This window comes from Rhipicephalus microplus, chromosome X (genome assembly GCF_043290135.1).
Source record: "Rhipicephalus microplus isolate Deutch F79 chromosome X, USDA_Rmic, whole genome shotgun sequence".
NCBI lineage: Eukaryota > Metazoa > Arthropoda > Arachnida > Ixodida > Ixodidae > Rhipicephalus > Rhipicephalus microplus.
The window spans coordinates 45,433,097-45,459,309 of record NC_134710.1 but is presented as its reverse complement, the minus strand read 5'-3'; the positions used below and the strand labels follow the sequence as shown (position 1 = coordinate 45,459,309).

General features: G+C 44.7%; 2 protein-coding genes across 3 annotated transcripts in view; both read left to right on the top strand.

Moving 5' to 3' along the window:
* LOC119175883 (uncharacterized) overlaps window positions 1–26,213 on the top strand; it is a 766,025-nt gene that overhangs the window by 473,607 nt on the left and 266,205 nt on the right. For both annotated transcript variants that reach the window (XM_075876430.1, XM_075876431.1), the window contains 2 exons: window positions 6,566–6,713; window positions 9,332–9,578. In XM_075876430.1, coding sequence (XP_075732545.1) covers window positions 6,566–6,713; window positions 9,332–9,578 — 395 coding nt within the window. The remainder of the gene's footprint in view (window positions 1–6,565; window positions 6,714–9,331; window positions 9,579–26,213) is intronic.
* LOC142776846 (uncharacterized) lies at window positions 23,440–25,059 on the top strand. Its single transcript, XM_075881197.1, has 2 exons — window positions 23,440–24,316; window positions 24,419–25,059. The coding sequence occupies exons 1-2, from the start codon at window positions 23,440–23,442 to the stop codon at window positions 24,901–24,903; spliced, it is 1,362 nt and encodes a 453-aa protein (XP_075737312.1). The 3' UTR covers window positions 24,904–25,059.

Sequence of the window (26,213 nt, the reverse complement as noted above, 5' to 3'; positions counted from 1 at the left end):
ATTATTCCCGTCGTGAGGCACTGCATGAAGGGCTCACTTCCCCACGACGGGAAAGCATAGGTGAAGACTAGGTGACGGGCGAGAGCGGGAAAGGGCTAGAGGAGAGGGTGTGGATTGGACCATATGGCTGGCATTGATAAAATAGAGGAGGCACTGGCCTGATGAACGCTCGCAAGCTGGTTCGCTGCGGGACGAAACGAGCGGATGGCGGCTCGCTCCGCAAAATCACTATAGCTCGCACAGCGGGCCGCTCATGCGCAGTTCCGCTCATTCTCTGGGCCCGCTGAGCTGTTCGGCTATTACTATTAAAGTGAGGATTATGAAGGGTACATTAACAATGTCTTACGCATGGCAGCCCTCATATTGCAGTGGGCAGGTCACTGCCGCACTTTCCCACACTTGGACCACTGATGATCGTATTGAGAGCACGCAAATATTTTGAATGAATGTTACGTTCGTCTGACATCGTAAATACATCCAATCAAAAACAGCAAATTCATAATGGAATAATTGGAAGTGCAAACCAACGGGACACAATAGGAGAGACAAACAAGCGCGCTATTGTGTCGCGTTGGTTTGCGCTTCCAATTATTCCATTATGAATTTGTACCAACTAGCCCGCCTGTCAACACTACGGCAAAAACAGCAAGTAACTCTTGCCGCGAACTCCTTTATGAGCCAAAGATCGCACCATTTTATGGCCTTCAGCCAATTCAAGGTCGAACGAGCAGCCGATTCTAACCCTTTTGCTAACCCCCCCCCCCCCCAAAAAAAAAGGCGAAAATATTTGTAGGCTTTCGCTGCGCGCCATCTTACCTCGGCAGCAAACTTCGAGAGTTGTATTGGTCCACTTCAGTCCGAATCGTTAGGTGCTACTTAAAAGCTTTCACTGGCATTGCATGAAAGTAAATCAAATTCCAGTTTTTTGTTTGTTTATGTACCAAAACCACAATACTATCTTCATACAGGTGGTAGTGGAGAACTCCGGAATATACATTTATGGCTACCTGTGGTTTTTTCGGAGTGCTCATGAACCTAAAAACACGAGCAGTTTTTTTTTTTTTTTCAAATTTCAACCTATCTAACTGCGGCCGCCGTAAATCAAATACACGCACTTATACCCAGCAGTTCTACACCCTAAGCGCTCAGCCACCGAATTGGAGCCAACATTGGACCAGAAGAACCGATTAAGTTATCTGAGTTGGCCTACTCTAAATATATTGGTCTGGTATATGATTTCGCAAAGATAATTTATTTATTAGACAGAAAGCTGTCTGGTATATGATTTCGCAAAGATAATTTATTTATTAGACAGAAAGCTGTTGTCTTGGTGTTGCCCTTCTTGGTCTCCTTATTTTTCCACAAATATTTTTGACAAAAAAAACGGAGGTAGCTAATTCTATAAACTGGCGGAAATACATAGGTTATTTACAGATATTTAGGCATGTCATTTTTGATGGAGGCGTAAATGCTGTAGGCCCATGTGCTCCGATTTGGGTGCACGTTAAAGAACGACAAGAGGTTGAAATTCCCGGAGCCCTCCACTACGGATGGCGTCTCTCATAATCGTATGGTGGTTTTGGGACGTTAAATCCGACATATTAATCAATCAATCAATAAATTAATCAATTAATCAATTAATCAGTCAGTCAGGTATATAGACATGTGCCTACATTTAAACATTGAAAAGACTCGTGATAGAATGGCGGTTTCTGCTTTTAAGTATGGCGGCACATATTCCTGAAATGACCTCAAATGGGAACAGTAATCCAATGAAGATCTACCCACCACTCCACCGATTATACAGCCGTTGATCGGCTGGATGAGTTGTCGAGCTGCTCAGCTCGAGGATGCGGCTTCGATTACCGACCACGGCAGCTGCGCTTCGATGGTGGCCAAGTGCCAAAACACCCACGTATACTTGCATTCAGGTGCACCTTAAGCGAGCACCATGTGGTCAAAAATAATTCGCGATTCCATAATATGGCGTGTGTCATTGTCACGGAGTGCCAGTTTTGCGACCCGGCGTCACGCCGAGTTAACAGGCGCCGTGCTTCTTCCCCTGACCGTGAGACCGCTTTGACATCGAAAGTTTCTGTTTAGGCTGCCAAGGCCTGGCGGGGGTGTTAGTCTGAGACGACGGCCGGCATCGCAGGCGTGCCAGAACTCTTCGGGGCTTCTCGAATTTGATCGCCGCGAACTCAACGCTGCCGGTCATCACTCGTATGACATCACCTGTTAATACTTCATGAACTTTCGCGTATCGACCTATTGTTTAATTGTTCCACTGTTAGTTTCACTGTGTGTTAATATATTGCCTCTTCATACTTCTTGCTGGCGAACTCAATGATGGTTTTTCTCTGCATGTTTTGCAATTTGTTGAAGTGTTGCATTTCTTGTGCCGCGTACTAGTATAATAAATTTATCGTTTCGTTTGCCCGCACACGTGTCTGATCTTTTCACTGCTTCTGCTTGCCTACGGAATGAACTAACCTTCAGTCATTCCCGCCGCCGACTTCGCGCTGGCGACGCTAGATTGGCAGCTTGCACTAACAGTCATAATCGTGTCGTATGTTGGCACGTAATACCCAAATTTGTCTTCGAGAGCGAAGCTCTTTCAATGTAGAACGCCGGGTTTCCTCGGGAAACCTTCCGCACTATTACTTATCAATAGACACTTTTAGTTGGGCGTAAGTAACGAGCCTACGTACGCATGCATGGCTAAGGGAGGGAAGTGCGCATGCGCAGTACGTAGCGTATGCATTCGATGGATGCGTGCGTACGCCGGAAGAAAAACGCGGCGTGCGTAAACGTGACGAGGCGGAGCCTACGCGCCGTGACGCTCTCGCGATATCTCGATTGAAATAGCAGATAGCAAAATGGCAGCGATGGCGTCAAATGCAGAGAACAAGAAACCCGGCCCGAATCGAGTATATTTCTTTGAGAGACGATGTTGCGCTGCTATCGGTAGTACAAACCAGCGATCTGTTTGCGCATCAGAAACACACCGGCGTAAACCATGGATCCAAAATTATGCGCCTCGGACTGGATGCTAGTGGCCATTACAACGGCCGCTACAGCACGAGTGTGCTAAGAGCACCCGAAAGCTGTTTTATTTCTAAAAACATACGTCTAGTTGAACCAAACGTATCTCGGTACGGTCAATATGGTGAACTAAATGTGTCGTTGAGCGCTTCGCAAGCAGCGTACGCTACCTATCGTGCCGCGTACGTAGGCTCATTACGTACGCCCAACTAAAAGTGTCTAATAACCAAGCCACATCTGCGCACCACGTGGGTTTGTCCTCACCTAGCCGCGCATGCACCGAGGAGCAGCCAAGCCCCGCCCACAGTTGGAGACAGTGTGTGCCGCGTCGAGCTTGCCCGTCGTGGCGCCGTGCGCGAGCTCAGCACGAGCGACGAAATGTTCGCTCTTCTGCCGAAGATGCCACAGCCAGGTTTGCATGTTAGCTCTTGGTGCTGGGCTTTGGACATTCTTGCATGGTGTGTGACGGGCTGTGATTCGACTCTAGTCTGTTTATGCCAAGGAAATACCTAGCATCAGCCGAGGCGACCACGCTGTTTCATAAGCTTTGCACCGGTAGTGTTAACTTCTTTTTTTTAATGAGAATTTATTTTGGACTGAAGGAGAGGCAATGAACGCATGCTGATGCACTTTTCGCTTCACCTGGAGAGGTATGTCCGAATGACCACTCGCTCTATGTCGCCTTCTGATCTTTTATGGCGTACGTTGCGTGCAATTTTTTTTTTCGTTTCCATAAATTTGCACCTCCGATTGCCCTCGTAGACAGCACGCACAAAGCGATATAATGCGGTGAACTTACCTGAACAGCCCTCTAAATTAATATGCAAGAAGACCACACACGATACACGCAGAAAAAAATGTTGCACCCGAGAAAGAATGTTCAAGCATGGCACAGATGCAGCTTGCAGGTCTTTAGTATCTGTAAAGTAGGTGCGCCACAATTTATTCTTTCAAGACGATAACTCAGAATAACTTGAAATCCACCGCTTCTTTTGACTTGCAATTCATAGGTCGTACAGTATACTCATCCATTGAATACCCGTCCGTTCTAGAGCGCCATTACGTCTTCGACGCCAAAAGACGTGGCGACTCGAAAGTGTCATTACACCGCCCGTCTGGCGGGTTGTTGGAGAACCGGGCAGCTGGAAGGAGCAACGCAATATAAAGACGCCAAAGCAAAAAAAAAAAAAAACAAACACGAGAAGCGTGTGAAGCCGAGATTCGGGATTTCCCTGGCTCAGCCGAGCGCACCTCCGCTATCCGGGTGCGTCTTTCGGCCGCAATTGTCTTCTCATCCATCAAAGACCGGCAGCCGTCAGTCATGCGTGACTCGGAGGGCGAGAGGTGTGAACCGAATGCCATCGAACGACGTTGTCTTTGATCGTTTTCCGCCGAGCCTGAGGTGCGGGCAGCGGTGGCGCCAAACCTCTCGAACGTCGCGTTTCATTCGCGCCGCCAGCCAGGGCGGAAGGTGGGAGGAGATTTATAGGAAAAGAAAGCTCCAAAAATTTTTCTCTCTGTTTTTTTCCGATTTTGAGATCGCCGCCGAGTGAAATTAAATCAGCTGTGGACACGGTCCCAGAAACGAAATGAAAAGTGAAACGACCGGGCCCGTATATCACAGCCCAGACGCGGTCTGGCTCACACGGGCGCTTCGAAAACACGAAGGAAACCAGCCGAGTTGCTCTTATATTGCACTGCTTCCTGCTTTATTCTCGTTTCTTTTATTTTATTCGCCCGTACGATTGCACTTGTTGACTTGGTTTATCGGCGCTGCTTGTTCGGAACGCCAACAAGCACTTTCTTCGGAGGAGATCGTGTTGTCAACGAAGAGCTAAATGGCGTGTTTCTTATTTTACTGTCTGCACAACACCTTCAGTGGACACCCCAGTCACCCATGAAAAGTAGTTTCCATCCATTACCAAAAAGCTAAAAATTTTTGAATCGATCAATTGCATAAACCAAGCTGAGAGTTGTAATTCAAGTTTCAACTCGACAGGCGCGCGGTATACTCGTGATTGTGCGATATACTTTGTCGTATTTTACAAAGTGATCTTGTCAATGTACGCAGCTCCTATATAAAACTCTCTGACATTTTTTCTTCACTGGTACCCAGAACTCCTTCTATAAGCTTATTTGATGGCGCCATTTTTGTGGGCATGCCAGCCTCCTTGGCTCTGAGAACACACTGTTATGACAAGTATTTGATATCTTCAACTGGAATAAAAACTGTTTGTTTTATTTTGTTATAATTTGGCCGTGCACGCAGTCGTCACCTAAGTCCCATTGAGTTTAAAGGCTGTTTTCTTTTTGTTTTACTGAATTTGTGGAGATTCATTGAAAAAAGGTGTTTTAAATCTAGTTCGTTACCTACATTCAGTCCAGTGGCTCAAGAATGGGAACGTATTAAACTGATTGGAGTGTATTAAACTTGTAAATAAGGTACAAATGTGTATATTTTCTGCCTCTTAGGAACCGGAAGTTTCACTGAATGACGTAAAGTTTGAGGTTCTCGAAGTTTAGACTTGCCACATCGAAATATTGTGCCGCTGTTTTTTTTGCTAATTTCTTCACCGGGCCCACGTGATGATCGTTTAATCTAACATTGACAGGATGTCCCACTGGAAGGCCATGCGTAACAGTGATAGGCCATGTGTAGCATACGCATGGCTCTTCACTTGGGCAATCCAATCGCCGCTATCACGTTTTTTTTTTTGTTCAAGTTTTTTGTCTAGTTTTCAAGAAGCGTGCAGAATGTCGTTGAAAATCCAAGTGCGCCAATGCAGTCTATTCATTACCACTCACACTGCACATCACTGCCATCAGACGCCTGCATTTTCGAAAACGCTCCCTGTAAAGGGAACGACATATGAAAAAAGTCAGGCCTCAAACGTTTTCACTCCGAATTGTCAAAAATATACGGCAGATATAACGAGTGATCTCGGCAGCGGTTTTACATACATATGTACGAGTATTGGTTCAGACGCGAGTATTTGTGCAGCCGCAAACAAAAAGAATACCCTCTCCGAAAAGTCGCATCTGTGACGCAGCAACCTCTATGCGCTATATGCCAAAGAGCTATCTATTTATATTCTTCTCAACTTCGCGTAACCGATGCCACGGGAAGACATCTAATTTACCGTTACGCGTAAGTATTCATATTTACGAGCTGCGGTCTTGTTCAGTCACGAAATATATACGTGAAAATGTTTTTTTTAAATGTCAATGATCACTTTAGATAGCTGCAGGACCTTATCGCAAGGAACAGTAGAGAAAGATAAATATTGCGGTTGTTGAACATAGGCACTTGTCTCAATGTTCTCGACACGCAAAAGTGGGTGGGTGCATTTTTTGGTGGCAGTTTCATTGTTAGCAGGTGGTTGTTCGTGTTATTTACTAGTTCGGACCCAGATGAACGTCACATATGCTAACGGCTACTTGCCGGTTTTCGCGATGAATATTTTGCTCCATTTTTTTTTTTTTTTGCTCTGGCTGCAATTATTTTCCGGCATCGTTGCAGATGGCGCCATTGCAGCTACCACTGCCTACAGATTCTGAGCGCACGGGCCGTGCTTTTTATGAGCCAAAACATCGACGTCCAGAACAAACTGGTCGAGGAAGCCCACCTCAAGATATTGGTGAACGCGTTGGATTCTACGCACGATCCCGTAAGTACAACGGCTGTTCAACGAACATTGCAGCTATAGAGCTCCTCGCTGCGTGCTCAATGCGCTCTTTCTGGTTGTGACTTCATCAATTTCACCAGTTGACAAATCGCCCTCACTTCGACTCGACGGCAGCAATATTCATTCTAAGATGGGGCAGGGAGAGAGAAGAGAGACTGAGTCAGGAAGGTTAGCCAGGTTATAACTGACTGCTACCCTACATGTGCGAAGAAACAAAAAAAGGAGGGTGGGGGGAGGGGGGGTGAGATTTAACAAGTTTGACGCCTGCCGACATAGTAGCGTTCGTCGCTTTTGCACAGATGGTCACCACAAACAACTATTTTTTTTAAGAGTCCGTTACCTCTGCAATTGTCCAAGGAAAATCGAACTAAAATCCACCACATTTACCAAGCCTCACAAGGGCTGGTTTCAAGGTAGTCAACTCTTGTAGTGAGCTTCCAACTGACGAAGTTGCCGAAAAAAGTATGCCATACAACCATGGTGGTGTACTAATGTATCTAAAGTGGTTGGGTGAGTACAGCATCACTCAATTGAAAAAAAAAAGTTTTTTTTCAGGCTTCATGTAATTTTCTGGTGCGTACACATATACTTGTGATAAAACATTCAGCTCAGTCAGTGCTGAACCTGTTTTCATGTTTCGTTTCGTCTTCGTCCAGTCGCCCAGCAGATTTTGTTTACTACGATCCTTCTCACAATAAACAGCCCTCGCATTGCTTTGTGTGTGTGTGTGTGTGTGTGTATGTGTGTGTGTGTGTGTGTGTGTGTGTGTGTTTGTGTGTGTGCGTGCGTGCGTGCGTGCACGGGCTATTTAGTTTCGGTTACTAAATGCCGAGAAAGTTATGGCCGTGAAGCTCAATGAAATTCAACCTAAATAATGATTTAATGATAGTAACATGTTTCGTGACATTATTTTGCAGTGCTTGGCTAATGTACTGCAGCCCATTGGTATTCTTCGGTGCAGTTCTTTGTTGTGATTAGGTTCTCCCATGAACAATTGTCCGGAGGTACATATATTTGAATACACAACAATGTATGACCACTTTTACATTTTTGATGGGGTGGGCCCATTGATTACACCTAAAGTGACAAGTTGAAGTTTTCTAAAAATAATGAAAATCCAAAATTTAAATGAGAGCCGAAAGATCGAAACAACGTAGTGGGATAATCAGGGTTAACAGTGGAAGTGCTTCAGACTAGCTGGCCGACGTTTCGATAGGAGGACCTATCTCTGACAAAAGCGCCGTGTCATCGTTGGCGTATTAGTCTTAAAGTGGTTAGTGGTGACATCATCTCCTTGGGGTGGCGCGTGTACCTGTTTCGTTTCGCCACCACCAGGAGAGGACATCACCACTAACACCTTTAAAACTAACACGCCAAGGATGACAAGGTGCCTTTGAATAATATAGGTCCTCCTATCGAAACGTCGGCCAGCCAGTCTGAGACACTTCTACTGTTAACTCAGATTATCTAAAAATAAAAAAAGAAACACAATGTCGGGAACTTATAGATATTAAGTGTATTTCTAGTGAAAACTTGTTGTGAAACAAGGCACATAATGTTTTTCAGAGTTACCATTTCACGTATCTTTTTCACCTTCGTTCCAACGCTAGTGAAAGTTTTCTATCGAAAAAAGAAATATGTACATAAATGCATGAAGTGCATATTTCCTGCCTGCATATTATTTTCTCCTGATGTCGATGCACAGTTCACTGATTGGCTGCGCATGGAGATATGTATGCAATGTTATTGACATCATTATTTGAATTGTTACTCTTCGTGCGGTATGATTTAGTGCTTAAATCAAACAGCTCACGAATTTATATGTATGGCAACACAAACAGTTCAATATAAAGCCTCGTGACAAGTTTAAGTTTAACGCTGCTGACACATACGTGTCAATGCCATGGAGCCACCGGAGCGATACAGGTAGCTTCCAAGGAGTCAGCCCGTGGAATGCCGTGCTTTAATAACACGGCAACATGACCAGATAGCAATGTGGCTCACAGTTAACAGCTATGGAGTTAGATTACAGAGTTGATGCGTTGATGCAGTAGCGTCCATGCAAAAACGCCTGTGGGCAATATAGTTGGCTGATGGGCATGGCACAATAAAGCTGTGTGTGGTCCTACTAGGGCTCATCGCTCCTACACCACAGCTGCTCCTTCAGACACACTTAAGGTAGCACCATTGTTAAATATGTTCACCAGGTTTCTCGCACTTTTTTTAAAACAATATCATAGTGCGGCTTTGGCATAGGACACACAGCTATTTTATCATTTAAATTCGGAAAATGGAAGCAGTTCACGACGAGTAGTTTATATTTGTTTCGTCTGCGTCTCGCCTCCTTCACTGTCTTGACATCGGGATATTGGAGAGTGAGAGGATAACAGTGTATTTCATGAGGTGAATCCTTCGCAACTTAACGCCATATATAGCATTCCACAGCCTTTGAGGAGTCAGGTCATGAAAGAGAGACCATGCATTTCCACGATCTATATTATTGCATAGATATATTACTGTAGCGTGATGACGACAGTGCGAAAACTTTGAAGTGACGCCTGATGCGGCGCATTCTTCTAATCACTGCCGGTCGTACGCAGCAACTGCTTTGCCTCGTGCTGCAAATCGTCGCTACGCTGGCTCTGGTTCCCGACCACCACACGGCGCTCACGGACGCCGAGCTGCCGGACAGCCTGACGCAGCTGGTCCTTCCTTCGGACGAGTGGTACTACACCAACCACAGCACCAAGTACGCGCGTTACGTGAAGCATCACGCCGCCAGGGTGCTCGTCTATCTGGGAATGGAACAGCGCCTGCGCAACAAGGTGTATCTTTTCGACCTGATAGGTGAGTTCGCCGATCCAAAGCGCACCCAAACTTCGTAAGCACGATTCGCGATTTCCACCCAAGTATCGCATAGGCACGTAATTGATATGTTTCGAATTAAAAACACCTCGGCGTCTTCAATAGTCTGCGTATTTGCAAAAAAAAAAAAATCCAAGGAGGGAAACTTCAAAAAGCCGCCCTGAAGGGCCACTTCTCCTTTCCCCATGTCTGTAACAGTATTTAGTCTGTCTAGATCCGTGGTAATTTTTATCGCAAGTAATAACACCACCGCTGGTAAGTTTGCTCAAACGCCGCATTAAATGTTTTCAGCCCGCCAATCACCCAGACACCTCTGTCCTACTGCAGATTTTTCTTTCGATGTATGTTACATGGCACTCTGACAACATTTATGCAGAATTAGTGATCAGTTTATAGAGTTAAAAACCCTCTGCGGTGGCTCACCAGCTATATGATCCTTAGCTTGAGGCAACGGTGGATGCCATTCGATGGGGACGAAATGGCACACTCACATTGAAAGGCACGCTAAAGATCCCCAGGAGGTCAAAATTATTCCGGTATCCACCATTACAGCGAGCCTCATAACTACAGCGTGTTTCGTTCACGTAACAGCCCAGAAGTTACTTTCTGTAAATTTGCTGCAAAACTATCACTGGTCTTTCCATCGGACGAGTAGTGCTACATGAATAACAGCACCAAGTACGCGCGCTACGTGACGCGTCACGCCACAAAGGTGCTCGTTTATCTGCGACGAGCCGCCATTGATAAGGCACGCTGTTTTTCAAAAGGCACTGACGTGTACACTATAGACATAGCTGAGCGGTCTATTCACATGGCCTAGCCAGCCCTGGGTGACGCTAAAAGAGGCGTAGTAACTATATATATTAAGAAGTGTTTCTGGAGATTCAGTGCTCTGTATGCGTTGATAAGCGACGGACGAACGTGCGAAAATGGCTATTACTTCCAGTGTTTTGGCAGGAGGGCCTGCCTTCGTCAGTAATTGTTTTTACTTACGAAGGCAGGCCCTCCTGTCGAAACGTTGGTAAATATTTGCGCACGTTCGTCCATTGTTTCTCAACGCATACAAAGTACTCGATTCATCCACAGAAACAATTTTGATATATATATATATATATATATATATATATATATATATATATATATATATATATATATATATATATATATATATATATATATATATATATATATATATATATATATATATATTGAGAGAGAGAAGTTAAGCATACGAACAAACGAATAAAAAACGTATGACGCTCCAGAACTAAAACATGAAAAAGTGCTTAGTACGGGACTCGGGGATTCACGTTTGTAATGTTGAACAGCTCTGTTTACCAAAGCGTCAATGAAGCCAATGTTCGAGGTAAGCATGTTGCGTTTCCCTGGTGCTAGTAGAATCTTGTTAGGCAGACTCGCAAACTTGGTGTGCGGCATGTGCGCCACTTTTCCGCAGCTTTATACCGACTTTCTGCTTGTTACGGCATTTGAGATTCTCGTCATGGGCAGCGTCGTCTGCAGCCCATGGGGCAGACGACGCTGCAGGGGAATTGATATTTAGTCGCTGGACGAGGTGGTGCGCCCTCTCTTGTGCCACGCCGGGGTTAGTCCCATATTTCCAAAACGCTTTAGCAATGTTAACTTTAACTAATCTGATCGCTCATTGTTTATTTCTCTTAATTATGTAACTGAGACTTCGTTCGTTCATTTCAACATGGATTTGAACATTGCTAGCTTTAATATAGCCCGTATTGGGCGCCTTACCGTGACCGTGATGACACTACAGGATACGTGTGAATAGACGAGAAGCCGATTAAAAGTCATTGGGGGGAGCAGGTAACTAGTCGTATGACTACTGGCGCAAATCAGCACTGTTGCTAGTTAGGGTACATATATATAGCTATTGTACCACTTTTATTCATTTCTTTTTTGTTTTGTTATGTAAATGCATAGTGTTTTGTAGGAACTTCCCGTGCAGTAATTGTCTTCCGCTTTGTGCCTATACTGCTGACATGTACGGGTGGAGAGGCCCGTCAAGCGTCTCTAAAGTCGCTGCTTTTTTCTCGCCATCAACAGTTTGTGCGTACAAGCTGAAATAAAGACTTGATTGATTGCAAGTAAATTTAGCGTAACTCGAGAATCCCTAGAAACTCAGAAACAGTAGCCACTGTGAATGTGTGAGGGTTTCTAAGGAGTCCCATGTTGCACTAGGTTACTTACAAGAGGGCGACAAGCGAGTCTCTTTAAAGCGGTGCTGTATTGATCATGCTGTGGCAGGTAACCGGCCTTCGTCAGGGCGTACATGACCTGATGTATGCCTTAGGTCGGTTTCCGGTGGCAACGTGTGCAATAAAGCGTCGTTTTTCATTTGTTCATCTTCTTCCCTTGAGCACCTATAACACTACCGAACCCAGGAAGACCTTCAAGAGATATATATGTGTGTTGGTCAACTATGTGCCTGTTAACCATAGCAAAGCAGTTATAATCTGCTCTGGCAAAGTATCTTCCTATATTTGTTAGGTACATAACTTTTAGAGGACATAAACTACATGAGAAATCAAGCCAAATGTTTGATATTTTTCTAATAGCAAGCTTTCATAATTGACCTTTACTTTTAAGGTCAGATCTTGTGATTAAGGAACTGAGTGCAGTGAGCTGTGAAGGCATGTTCACTTGCAATGGGGAAGCTAGCACTAGTTTATAAATAAGTGCATTTAAGCGTTGGTCAAAATGATCTGTTTTAATAATAGGCCAGGACAAATTTCATCAGTATACAAATGAATTTCTTCGCAAAATTAGCAAGCAGTCCTTTATCTCATCAGGTCTCCTGGCTAAAGCAGCTCCTTTCTCTCCGACACTCTTTACTGGCCGACAGACCACCTCCATTAGGAGTCATCTCTACAGTGCTAGTCTGTGCGACCTCCCGAAACATTGTTGCAGCACATGCTGCTGACATAGCTTCCTCTATCGAGGAGGCTATGCCACTAAGGAGTACCCCTTCAGCCGTGCCCTCATGCAGTTGTGATTCAGCGGGGATAAGATAATCAATTACCTAAGCCTTCAATTGGCGCCAAGCTTTGCAGATTAATTTGTCCTTTGAACCTCAGGGATCTCATGGCTTCGCTTACGATCTACGAAGCATCATCATCATCATCAGTCCGACTACTCCCTCTGCAGGGCAAAGCAAAGGCCTCTTTGATGTTCTGCCAATCAACCCGGACCTTTGCTTTCTACTACCATGTTATACCTGCAAACTTGTTAATCTCTTTTGGCCACTCACTATTCTATCTTTCTCTCATGCGTTTGCCTTCTCTATGAATCAAGGCCTTAAAGGGGCCCTGCAACATTTTTTTAGCATGGTCAGACAACGCTTACGATCGGCAGTCGAGGCTACCGAGAACGCGCGACTCAAATAATATAGCGCAGCACGCAGCCTGTAATTCACAATAAATTTCCAATGTCAGATAAATATTGGTTTCTCTCGATAAATGACGCTACATACTCAAAAATCACCTGTCACCCAATGTATCAGCTATTGGCTAATTTTAGCATGGCGAGTTGAGCCTTTACTGGGACCGCCGCGGTAGGCCACGACCTGTGCACTCGTGCGCGCATGATCACACTGAAAAGCCGCGTATTCGAAGGCAAAAAAAAGAAAAGTGCTCAAGAGCATGAGGTGCACGTCGCGTATTTACCTTTCTCGTGTCATACCTCCCTTGTTAGCTTCCAGCGCTTTCGACGGGACGAGAAACGAGTGAATGCAAATGCAACGTGCGACAAGTTTTATAACTCTGTTTGTACTGAACGGATAAAAAAATTGGGGAGGTGAATTCGTGAGTCATTAGGCTTCTTTAGTGAATCCATTCCATGGTTACTTGGAAAAGTGCTGCAAGGCCTCTTTAATGACCAGCGGTTATCCTGCCAACGCACTACGTGTCCGGCCCATGTCCATTTCTTCTTCTTGATTTCAACTATGATATCCTCCCTAATCCAGGTTTGTTCCCTGACCCATTCGCTCTCTTCCCACCTCTTGAGTTTACACGTATCATTTCCCTTTCCGTTGCTCGTTGCGTCACTCTCAAGTTAAGGTGAACTTTCTTTGTAAGGATACAGGTTTCTGCTCCGCAGGTGAGTACCGGTAAAATGCAGCTGTTATATAACTTCCTCTTGAGGGACAGTGCTAGGCTACCATTCATGATTTGAAAATGCTTGCCGAATGTGCTCCATTCCTTACTTATTCTTCTAGTTATTTCTCTTTAATGGTTTGGCTCCGTGGTTACTACTGGTCCTGAGTAGGCATATTCTTTACAACTTCCAGTGTCTCGCCACCTATCGCGAACGTTGTTCACTGCCGATTCTATTGCACGTTTCTTCAGTTTAATGTATATACTTATATTCATTTGAATGCATAGACCTACTCATCTTCTTTCCTTGTCTAATTCAGTAATCATGAATTGTAATTTGTCTCTGGCGTTACTCATCGATGCAATGTCATCAACGAATTGAAGGTTACTAAGGTACTCTCCTTTGACTCTTATCCCTACCTCTTCCCAATATAGGGCTCTGGAGAGTTCGGCAAACACGCGGTGAATAGCATTAAAAAGACCGTGTCTCCCTGCTTTGCACCTTTCTTTATTAGGGTTCTGTCTCTTTATTTATGGAGAACTATGATGACTTAGAATCCGGGATGTTTTGATTGCGTAATACCTGCATCACTGCTAATGTCTCCACTTAGTCAAACGCCGTATTGTTTCCTTTGAAGGCTATGAATAGGGGTTGGTTGTATTCGGCGCATTTTTCTGTCACCTGATTGGTAGTATGAATATGCTCTATTGTTCAGTAACGTAGACAAAATCCTTTATTTATTTGATGCCCACAGCGCCTATACAGGCATTTTAGAAGGGGGGGGGGGGTGCAGGAAATTAACAAAAATTAAATCGCAGATTCGCATAAGTTTGTGTAAAAATATAATGTAGATTACGCAATACACCAAACATACACAGCTGTATCGATCCCAGCTGCGTCAGAAAATGTCATATGTATTGAGAAAACAAACTAAAGAAAATGAAGAAACCACAAAAGTTAATGGCAATTCGAAGAATAATTAAAACAAAGTGCAGCATTGGTCCAGTACAATAGCAAATGAAGCACCAAAGCAAAACATAGTTTACAACCAAGATACATTATAGATCATGATGACTGCTAGGCACACACACGCAATTTATAAGGCTTAGCGGTCGAAAGACTCCATCATTTTTATTGCAGAAAAAAACGCATGAGTAAAATAAATTTCTACAGCTGTGGGCGGAAGTCCATCCCACCGACTGATAGTCCTCGAAAAAAGAATAGTTACTAAAGGACGATGTGTTGCATTTATATTTTTTTGTGTTGTGTTCATGATCTTCGCGGGTTGAAATGTAGTAGGCAAATGTATATACGGAAAATTCAAGCATGAAATTAAAATATGCTGTGCAATCGCTTCAGTCCAAACGATGCCCTTCGATGCTGCAGAGGCTTTCATTTTAATTTCAGCTTGGATTCTGTCGCACTGCATTGTCTGTCGTGCATAGATAGGTATATTAAACACATTTCTCGCCATCATTGACTGAACTTTTTTTTTCTCATCTTTCTTTCCTTGATGCTGTTGAAGTATCCCACGCACAGCATGGGTATTCCAGTACTGATCTCACGTATGAGTTGTATATAGTAACTTTTGAGTTTGCTGTGGAAAAACACGTGTGTTTTTTAAGGACTCCCAAGTTGCGGCAAGCTCTATTTACAGTGTAACCCACATGACGACTGTATGATATAGCGAGGGAAAAAATAAAACACCTAGGGGTTTGTGTTCGCGTACCAAATTTTCCAGAGAGCAGTTTGTTGTGTATTCAAATTCACCTGTTTTTTTTTTTTTTTGAGAACCTCATGCACACAGTTTTTTTACGATTCAGTTTCATTTCCCATTGCTGGCACTACGCGCGTATATCCCACATAAGTCGCTTTGAATCACGGAGCAGTCAGTTTCAGAGGTAATCTGACTGTATAAAATGCAGTCGTCTGGAAATAGCCTAATCTTAGATCGTACGTTTTTATTAATGTCATCATTATACAACAAAAAAGCTGTGGTCCCGGAACTGTTATCTGAGGCACTCTTGACGCAACACTAGTTATTTCAGGCTGTTGGCCGTTTACAACAACATACTGTCGCCTATCATATAAGTATTCAGCAACCCATGCAACAACTTTGGGACTAATAATAAAGCTCGTTAGTTTTTGCAGCAATATGTAGTGCGAAACATTGTCCGACGCTTTTTGAAAGTCGAGGAAAATGCAGTCGACGGAAAACTTGTCGTCCAGTGCTGCTGCTAAAACATGCGTAAACTCTACTAGTTGTGCGACGCGTACCCCTGTTCAAATCCGTGCTAGTTATAGTTTAATAAAAAAATTAATACCTATGTGCTTAACAGCCGCAGTATGCAAAATATGTGCAAAATTTTTACAGCACAAAAAGGAGTGACATAGGGCGCTAATTAATCACAGCATTGCGTGGGCCAGATTTATGTATAGAAGCAACTCACGCCGTTTTCCAATTAGTCGGAAGAGAACTCTGTTTTAATAATTTATCAAAATTAATTTTCAAGTACTCAGGCACTGCATGGTAACAAGACTTGAACACAAACTTGAGCAAGCAATCAGGACCCATGGCTGTTGCACAATTCTAGATCTTTAAGAACTAATTCAATGCCTCGAGCTTCAAGCACTACATCAGGCATAGATGTAGATTCGTGTATCAATTTCAAGTCTTTCTGGGGGTCAGTAGTGGCGGAGAACACTGACGTAAAATACAAATTAAACAGCTTAGCCTATTCTGCCGCGTCGCTCACGTTAATATTGCCACAGAGATTGCTCCTACTAATTATTTTACAAAGAGGACCAACGGGACGCTATGTGAGCGTCTACAGTGCCTCGCAACCGACGAGACGCTATGTGGGCGTCTACTGTGCCTCGCGCCTGCTCAAGCATCTTGGGGAGAGCAGCGCATGCCTATGCCTCTGGTGTACGAGCACGAGCCGGGAAGACTGTCGGAGTAGTTGTTCAGAAAAGGGACACGTAGGCGGAACGCTTTTAGCAGACTCTTCTTTGTGACATAGCTACTTTTCTGGGCACAAGTTCGCCCTCAATAAATCATTGTGTGTGTTCCCCCTCTTGTATTACGTGACAATATTGCCGCTAGTCAAAGCATGAATTGAAATGTTATCTTTTTTGTACCATTTTGCATACTTCAAAATTCCTTCTGATTTTGCGTTATTTCATGTTCAATTATCTTGAAGCACACTACTTTCATTTCGAATGTACCATGATTTACTTCACGAGTTGCCAGCTTCAGTTTGCAAAAGTTCTCTTTCGAGGTATTTCGCTTAAATTAACGGTGAATTCTCTGTCTACGCTTGACTAAAACGTCGAGTTCTCTGCAAAAACCATGGTTTACTTTTATTACGCCTTCTAGTGGGCTTCCATGACGGAAAAAATTGGTTTCTCAGCTCTAGAATCATGTCTTTAAGTAAATTTCACAGCTCCTCTACTGAATACCCACCCGCAAGCGTTTTAAAAACAACAAAATATCCCACTAATGCAGAACTGATTACTTGGACAATAGTCTTCGCGTAATTGTACATGCACCAACTCTTTTCACTATAAACACTCTCATGCTTCATATTAATCTCACTTGGCACGACAGCGTGGCCACTTATTCTTGGTACTAATTCAGTGTTTTCGACCATTTCTGGCATATTTGTTAAAAATGCATCCAGGATATGCCCTCCTTGAGTAAATATGAACACTGTTTTGTTGACAAGAGGTTCATGAAATCAGCTACCTCATATTTGAAACTAAGAAAACTTCCAGAAGTTATTGTCTTCTTATTGCAGTCGAGATCAGGCAGGTTAAAATCCCCACCTACAACGACGTAATCCGGCGCGATTCTCGTACCTGTAGCAGCTAACTCACTGAAATCCTTAGCTGAACCAGTTGACGGCCGATAAAAAGAAGAGACTGATAACTATTTGCTATTCTAGAGCTTAAGCTGACACCAAACAGCTTCATTCATATCGTCTGTAGTTTATATGCCTCTATATTGAAGGAATGCTTGATTTATTGATTGATTGATTGATTGATTGATATGTGGGGTTTAACGTCCCGAAACCACCATATGTTTATGAGAGACGCCGTAGTGGAGGGCTCCGGAAATTTCGATGACCTGGAGTTCTTTAACGTGCACCCAAATCTGAGCACATGGGCCTACAACATTTCCGCCTCCATCGGAAATGCAGCCGCCGCAGCCGGGATTCGAACCCGCGACCTGCAGATCAGCAGCCGAGTACCTTAGCCACTAGACCACCGTGGTGGGGCATAGAAGGAATGCACTGATCTACCAAGAAAAATACATCACTTTTATGGTAATTCCTATCCTTCCTACAACAATAAAGCTATCTGGAAATACTTCAGTGTTTACCACGTTTTGCTTGAGCCATGATTCAGTACTGATAGCTACACTAGGTTTGACAATGTACACTTAGTTATCGAACAAGCTATCGTTTTTGCTTGTTCCTTCGATTTAATGATTAAACTCCATTGTGATGCTATTTCTATAGGCATTTTTTTGTCGGTAGCTTCTGAAAAACAACTGCTAAGCTGCGTGGCCTATAAGCTTTCAAGCTCCGGACTTGAAAGTTGCACAACAATACACCAGTGCGCCAAGTTACTTCAACAATTAATCAAATCAGCGCCGCATTAAAACCATTCAAGCTTTGCCAAAAAGCTCCGCTCTGAAAAAAGTTCCACCACACCCTGAACTAATGAGGCATGCATACACTGCATGGATACTCAGTTTTCCTTTAAAACGTTTACCTGTTCATATTTTCGAACGCCTATAATGCAACAATCATTCGTCACCGCTTTCGCGGTACCACATAAAATTAACTGGGTCATAAAATGGGTAGGGTGCAGGGGCCAAGCTGCATAACGCCTGCTCTCTGAATTCGGAGCATCACGCGTTTTGCTCTGTTAAGCTACCGTCGATATTAGGGGGCTTCCGCACCGGCGAACCGCTCGTTCGACGCACCTCACCAGCCACGTGCGTTGGATGAATGGATGGATATGGCTGTACCCTTTAGATCGGGCGGTGGCTAGCGCCACCAAGCCGTAATACCTAATGAACCAAAAACTATATATTTTTTTTCCTTAAAAAGTGAGTTTGGGGATTCGTACTTTGCAGTGAAGAGTTTAATTTTCACTCGTGCCTTGACTTTAGCCACCAATCAGATAACCTCCTTCTAGTTAAGTCTACCCGCTTAAAGTTTATTTTGCCCTCCCGGTCCCTAAACCCCAGTGCTTTGAAAAACTCTGCACCATCATCCTGAACTATAGGGTGAAGCCCTTTACAGAACATTATCAAGTGTTCGGCAGTTTCTTCTTCCTCTCCACACGCACTGCATACTGTGTCTACCCCTTCGTATTTGGCCCGATATGTGTTGGTTCGTAGTACTCCCGTCCTGGCCTCAAACAGTAGAGAACTACCCCGAGTATTATCATAGATCCTTTCCTTGGCAATTTCCTGCTTAAAAGTTCGATAGATCTCTAGTGCGGACTTCTTAATCATGCCCATTCTCCACATGTCAGTCTCCGTTTCCTTCAGTTTCTTCTTAACCGATAGTTCTTTTTGGTTTGGCCACCTGCTGTTTTCTAAGTATTTACCAGTCAACTTCCTGGTTCGCTTCCTCCATTTTGTATCGACATTCTTCATGTACAAGTAGCTGAAAACCTTCCTAGCCCAACGCTCTTCCCCCATTTCTCTCAATCGCTTCTCAAATTTTATCTTGCTGCTAGCTTCCCTGCCCTCAAATGATGTCCATCCCATATCACCTTGTACTCTCTGATTTGGTGTATTCCCGTGAGCTCCTAAAGCAAGCCTACCTATTCCACGTTGCTTAATTTCTAATGTTGCTTGAACTTCTGATCTCATGCACAAGACCGCGTTGCCGAACGTCAGCCCAGGAACCATGACCCCTTTCCATATTCCTCTCACAACATCATACCTATTGTAATTCCACAGTGCCCTATTTTTCATGACTGCTGCATTCCTGTTACCTTTAGTCGTCACGTATATTTCGTGTTCCCTCAGATACTCGGTCCCATTGCTTATCCATACGCCCAGATATTTGCATTTATCTGTTATCTCTAGCGTGACCTGTATTCTAAGCTCACTACCTTGGTTGTCATTGAAAATCATGACTGCTGATTTTTCCCTACTGAATCTAAAATCTAACCTATCTCCCTCATTACCGCAGATGTCCATCAATCTCTGCAAATCTTCCTTGTTGTTGGCCATTAGCACTATATCATCTGCGTACATTAATGCTGGTAGTGCCTGATCAATAAGTTTTCCTTGTTTGTCAAAAAAAAAAAGGTTGAAGTCAAGTCCACTGCCCTCTAATTTGGCCTCTAATCCTTGTAGGTACATCATGAATAACAAGGGTGATAGAGGACACCCTTGCCTAAGTCCCCGCTTTTTCTCTGTGGTCTTAGATACCTGTTTTTCTGATTTTATAACTACCTTATTACTTTTATAGATATCCGTTAAAAGGTTAGTGACTCCATCTTCCTTACCTAGTGTGTCCATTATTCCCCACAATTCCTCTTGAACCACGCTATCGTACGCTCCCTTGATATCCAAAAATGCTAGCCACAGGGGCCTGTGTTCTTTTTCTGCTATTTCGATGCACTGCGTCAGTGAGAACAGATTGTCTTCCAACCTCCTGTGTTTCCGAAACCCATTCTGCAGTTCCCCCAGCACCCCCTCATCCTCTATCCACGCCTGCAGTCTTTCCTTTATAATCTGCATCACCAGCCTGTAGACCACTGATGTCACTGTTATAGGACGGTAGTTGCTTATGTCAGCTTTGTCCCCCTTTCCTTTATAGATCATGCTCATCCTGCTAAGTTTCCATCCATCGGGAACTACACCATCAATCATTATTTTGTTCACTGCCTCTCTCAAAGCCTGCTTAGACTTCGGACCTAATGTCTTTATCAGCTTAATTGGAATGCCATCTGGGCCTGCTGATGTACTACTAGGAACCCTTTTCTCAGCCCTTTCCCACTCTTGTTGTGAAAATGGAGCCATTGTACCACATGATTCGTCCTTGTATATTGAGGTGCATAAAGTACTTCTTTGTTGAAATTTTTCTGTCACCCTTGTTCTTATATATTCAATAGCTTCGTCCTCTTCTAGCCTAGCACCTTGGGCTGTAGTTATAAAGCTCTGCTTTAGGCTCGTCTCATTTCTTAGGGAGTTTAGATGGTTCCAAAATTTCACAGCTGCCTTTCTACCTTTTTTATGTACTTCTGCCAGCCACTGACCTCCCTTCCTTCTAATTTTTTCATTGATCAGAAGGGATGCATCCCTTCTACAGCTTAGAAAGGTTGCCCATTTTCTTTCCACATCATCTGTCAGTTCACCCCACTGCATAGCATGTCTGTGTTCCCTAGAGGCTTCCCGACGTTTTGCTATGGCTCTCTTAACGTCCTCATCCCACCAACTTTTGGGTTTGTGTCTTCTTTTCCGGGGTGACTTGTCACGCGTCTTAGCAAGCTCTAGCTCAAAGAGTCTAATTAGATTCGTGTATGTCCACACTGTCTTATTATCCTCCGTGATTACTTTCTCAATTTGTTTAATGGATATTTCAATTTGCCTTTCTGGATAAAAATTTTCCTGTAGTTGTTCATCTTGTCTCCTTCCCACTTTCACTGCTCTTCCAAAACTTAGCTTGATACGTTTGTGATCGCTACCCAGACTTCTGGAGCCACCTTCATCTATGTGCATTTCCCTGAGCTTATCATACGTCCTATGTGACATCAGTGCATAATCTATTGTCGACTGAAGCCTTCCTACCTCCCATGTTATTTGCCCTTCACACTTCTCGGTACTGTTGCAAATGATCAAATCAAGCCTTTCACACATATCCATGATCATTTTGCCTGTCGGGTCGGTATAACCATCTATATCTTCTATGTGCGCATTCATGTCTCCTAGTATAATTATCTCGCACTCTCTTCCTAACTCCTGAATGTCCTTTGATATACACTCTACCATTGCCTGGTTTTCCTCTCTGGCCTTTGCTCCCGTCCACAAGTACACGAAACCAAGGAGTGTCATTTGACCTGCCACTTTCCTTTTAGCCATACATGTTCCTTGCACTCCTGCTTGACCCTTTGCCAGTCTGTACTTTTATGAATGAATGCCCCAATACCACCCCTCTTTCTGCTGCCTTCTGTTCTATTACAATATTCCCACGCGTAGTCTGGATTGTTCTGAGGTTGTTCCATGTCCCTGAGATGTGTTTCTACAAAACCGTATACCATCGGCCTCTCTTCCCTTAGCTGTTCTTGTATCTCTTCCCTCTTCAGCCTGTTCCTACCACCCTGCATGTTAATATACCCTATGTCTGAATTGGCTCGGCGCTCGTGGCTACGTCTATTTATGCCCCGGACTCTACCTATCTTAGATATTGGTGCCACTTTGGAATCGTATCTGTCCATATCACCTGTCGAAGAGTCTCCCTGGTTGTTTTCCTCGTTACTAGCTATCCTGCACTCCGAAGGGCTCGCTTGCCCCCCAAAAAAGCTACTGCGCGTCCTGCAAGTCGCCAACCCACCTCATGACCTAGCCGCCCATCGAAGTGAATTCTGTCTCGTTGAAAACCCCCCCCACCTATGCACCTCTCTGTTTATTTCCACCACCTCAAAGCCTTTCTCTCGACTCATCCGCCATATCTCTTGGTTTGCATTGACCACCGCTCTTTGCAGGTTGCTATCACGCACCGGTACCTCCGGTATCGTGCATATCACTACCTGCACCTTAGGAGAAGTGGCGCGCATGTCATCGACGCCTTTCGCCAGTGTGGCTGCTAGTCCTGCTGCATCTTCATTTAGGACATCGTTTAAACCGCCTGAAATTATCACGAGGTTTCGTCTATCAGCTGTCGTTTTGAGCTTTGCGCTCGCTTGCTTCATGACTGCTTCCAGCTTGCGTCCTGGGAACGCCCCTACTGCAATTCTCTTGTCACCTCTTACCCTCTCTTTGATGGCTTCTGTGCATCGATTTAAATTCGAGTCCCCGGCGATTATCACATGCTGTGACTTTTCCGCTGGAGCGTTCTGCACCTGGGGGCTACTTGCACCTGTGACGCCGGCTGCTTTGTTCCCTCCCTGCCCCACCACTACCTCGCTGAAGCTGGGCCTTGCGACAGTTGAACCGGCTAAACCTGTTTTTTTCCAAGCTTGCTTGCTTTTCCTTCTCCACCGTTCTGGTTGCCGGTTCCCTACTGTTCTCTCGGTAGGTCGCTTCTTTGTTCAGCTTCGCTAGCACTTGCTCGGTGGACTTCAGTCTTTCTCCCATTGCCCTCGTTTTCTCTTGCTCTGTCGCCAACGCAGTCTCGAGCTCGGCGATTCTCATAAGCAGTTCACTCTGGGTATAGTGAACTAGAAGTACTCTAGTGGCACGACCGCCAGGCCACGCCGCCTTTCTTGGCGGTCGGAAATACCACGGACCGCCGCTAGGGTTTCTCGTGGCGCTACTGCGCCTTTTCCTAGGCGAGGCGCGGTCACTTGGTGATTCAGCGCGTTAGTTCAGCACGTCTGCCGGTATCCTGCGCATCGCTTTGTCTGCAGCTACTGTACTGCACGTGTACCGGTATACTCTGCTCTGCATTTTCTAGCACGCACCGTTGTGGAGCAGCTGTCTTTACCTGTTCAGGTATTCCGTACCAACAAACATGTAGCTCGTGACATGTCGAAGCGGAGGACGGATTCACACTGTTTTGCTCCGGGTTGCCGAAGCGGCTACCCGGGCGCCCCGAAGGCATCGTTGTTTGCAGTTCCTAGAGAAGACGATCTCAGCAGAAAGTGGGAGCGTAACCTCCGGAGGGATGACAAGCCTCTGACCGAAACATCAGCGGTGTGCGAACATCACTTCGAGCCAAGATATATTCTGCGCGAATATGTGCACGTGATAAATGGCTGTGAAGTGCGCACTCCCCGAGGAAAACCGTCATTGGTGCCTGATGCCGTGCCAACGCTTTTGCCAGGTTGTCCAGCGTACCTTTCCGTCACTGCGCCCAAGCAAAGACCCGAGAGAAGGAAAGCAGCCAAACCTCCTGAAGGCGCAAGCAGAAAACGGCGCAGGCCTGATGCACCTGACGAAGTGTGCGACGGCGGTGAAATGGAAGGCATGGACTTTAATGCTGCCACTAGTGCGCGACTTTCAATTGAAGCTATTCGCACACTTGAAGTTCCTGCAAACTACTGGTGTCGTATAGAAGCAGTTGGCCACTGCGATCTAATATTTGTGACGACAGTGATAAGCAAGCGTACAAAACTGGATATTTTTCATGAAAAAGCTGTGTGCTTTATGTCCACAGAAGGAAAAATTGTAGCCCAAGTCTTCTATCAAGGTGTTTTGTGTCAAGAGAAACCCGTGCAATCCCTTGCTGAGGCCACATCCGTATTGGAAGAAGCTCGAGAAAGCCCTGTCTGCAAGGGAGCAATGTGTAAACAAGAATTCAAGCCGCTTTCCTCTCGGCTGACCGCACATCATCGAGCTGAAGCAAACACTGCTGGACGATCCGTGATCAGCGTACGCTGCTTCGGAAAAGTTTCTTCTGAAGGTAAGTAGACGTAAAGTGCATTAGGATGCCCATAACATTACCACATTGCCTCAGGTATTGAGGGGTGTGATTTTAACGTATGCATTGTTTGTTCATTTGCAGGCTCAAGTTGTGCAGAATGCAAGTCCCTTAGGAAAGCGTTACTGACAAGAAAGTCGTACATTAACTGTCGTGTACACCTGCCTGTAAAGAAAACCCTTTCTTCACGACTGACGCAACAAAAGAAGAAGACAGCACGTCTTCAAAATCAGGCATGTGTGCTTAAGAAAAAGTTGAGTGTCATGCTTGCCAAGAATGTGGCAATCGCAGAAGAAGATTTCAATGCAAAAGTAGCTCTCCTACCAGAGAAGCAGCGTGAGGCAACTCTCCACATATTCAAAGCTTCTTCACGGAAGAGTACTAAAGGCATGATATTTTCAAATGAGTGGGTGCTCGAATGTTTGATTATGAAGCTGAAAAGTGCAAGGTTGTATGAGCACTTGAGAAAAGAAAAAATCTTAGTTCTCCCCAGTAAGACTACGCTTCGCAAATATTTAAAATGCTACAGAACTGGTTTGGATTTAGCAATAAAATCTTTGATGTGCTGAAGCAAAAGACTTGCACTATGGACGAGTTTTTATGCCATGGAGGACTCATCGTGGATGAACTGAAACTCTCGGAGCACCTCTCAGTGAACAGTGAAGGCCGCATTGATGGCTTCGTTGACTTGGGACAGTTTACGTCTGACAAAGATAAGCACAGTGTCTGTGATCACGGTATGGTGATAATATGAATATATATATATATATATATATATATATATATATATATATATATATATATATTCTTGGCCAAACTATGTATATACAAACCGCTGAGCCACGCAATAACTAACCTAGCAATTTTACGTTTGCATGAGCCAAGAAGCAAACACGCGCGTTAGAATTGACCATAGCTGCAACTCAGAAGGAGCCAGCGACGGCCGGTCAACGCAGCCGAAGCTCCTAGGAAATGGAGCAGTGGCGCCACCTCGCGCCATCCGTGTGAAAGGCTGGCGCCAGAGCCTGGCCGGTCGCACCACTAGAGTACTTCTAGTTCACTATAACTCTGGGCAACCATCATTTTCTCCATTTTTTCCTCGACCTCACATTGCCTACACTTCGCGTCAGCCTCTTCTCCATCCGCTTCTACGCTTGGGTCCACTTTCAAACCCACTCCACATCCTGAACACTTTACAGACTTTTTAACCATGCTTTTCTGACACCAATTGTCCCTATACTCGATAATTACTAAACTCTAGCCCTGCACTACGAAAAAAAAGAAAGTCCAAGCTCTACTACAACAATTTGCGTGTTCAATGTACGCGCACCTCCCCCACGGGGTGGCAAAAGAAAAAAAAAACAACAAAAAATTTCAAACACACACACCCGCACTACCTAATAAATACCTGGTGACTGGCCCCCGAAAAAGCCGTACCATAAAATAAGTGCTACGAAGATTTCAACCGCTGCCTTATAATTATAAGGACAAGCTCAAAACATGCAAAAACACTTATCTGCGCAGTCGATCCGGAGCGCTCAAAAAACACGTCCATCCACCTTGACAGCCTGAACTGAACTCGCCGTTGCGGGAATGCATGCGCTCCCCCCAACGGCGAATCCGCGTGGCACTTCCAAGAAGCCTCACTCAACCGGAAAGGAAGGATTAGATGAGATGGGGTGTTCTCGAAGGTGGGCTTGTTTGCGGCTATCCAATTGTCGATTCTTCTGAAGAAGCGCACGGCAGCGGAGGACGTCTTGCGTCCTGGTCGATAGGAGAGGAGAAGAATATACGATTTGCAGATAGCAGTGGTAAGAACCTTGAGACCACTCAAGATGCAAGCTGTGCAGGCGCCAAGGGCCACGCGATCGGTTCTTCC

Bases quoted from the DNA above. Each gene is read 5' to 3' on its own strand.
- LOC142776846 (XM_075881197.1), top strand. From the start codon at position 23,440: ATGTCGAAGCGGAGGACGGATTCACACTGTTTTGCTCCGGGTTGCCGA. The intron at 24,317-24,418 runs GTAAGTAGACGT...GTTCATTTGCAG, and splicing joins CGGAAAAGTTTCTTCTGAAG to GCTCAAGTTGTGCAGAATGC.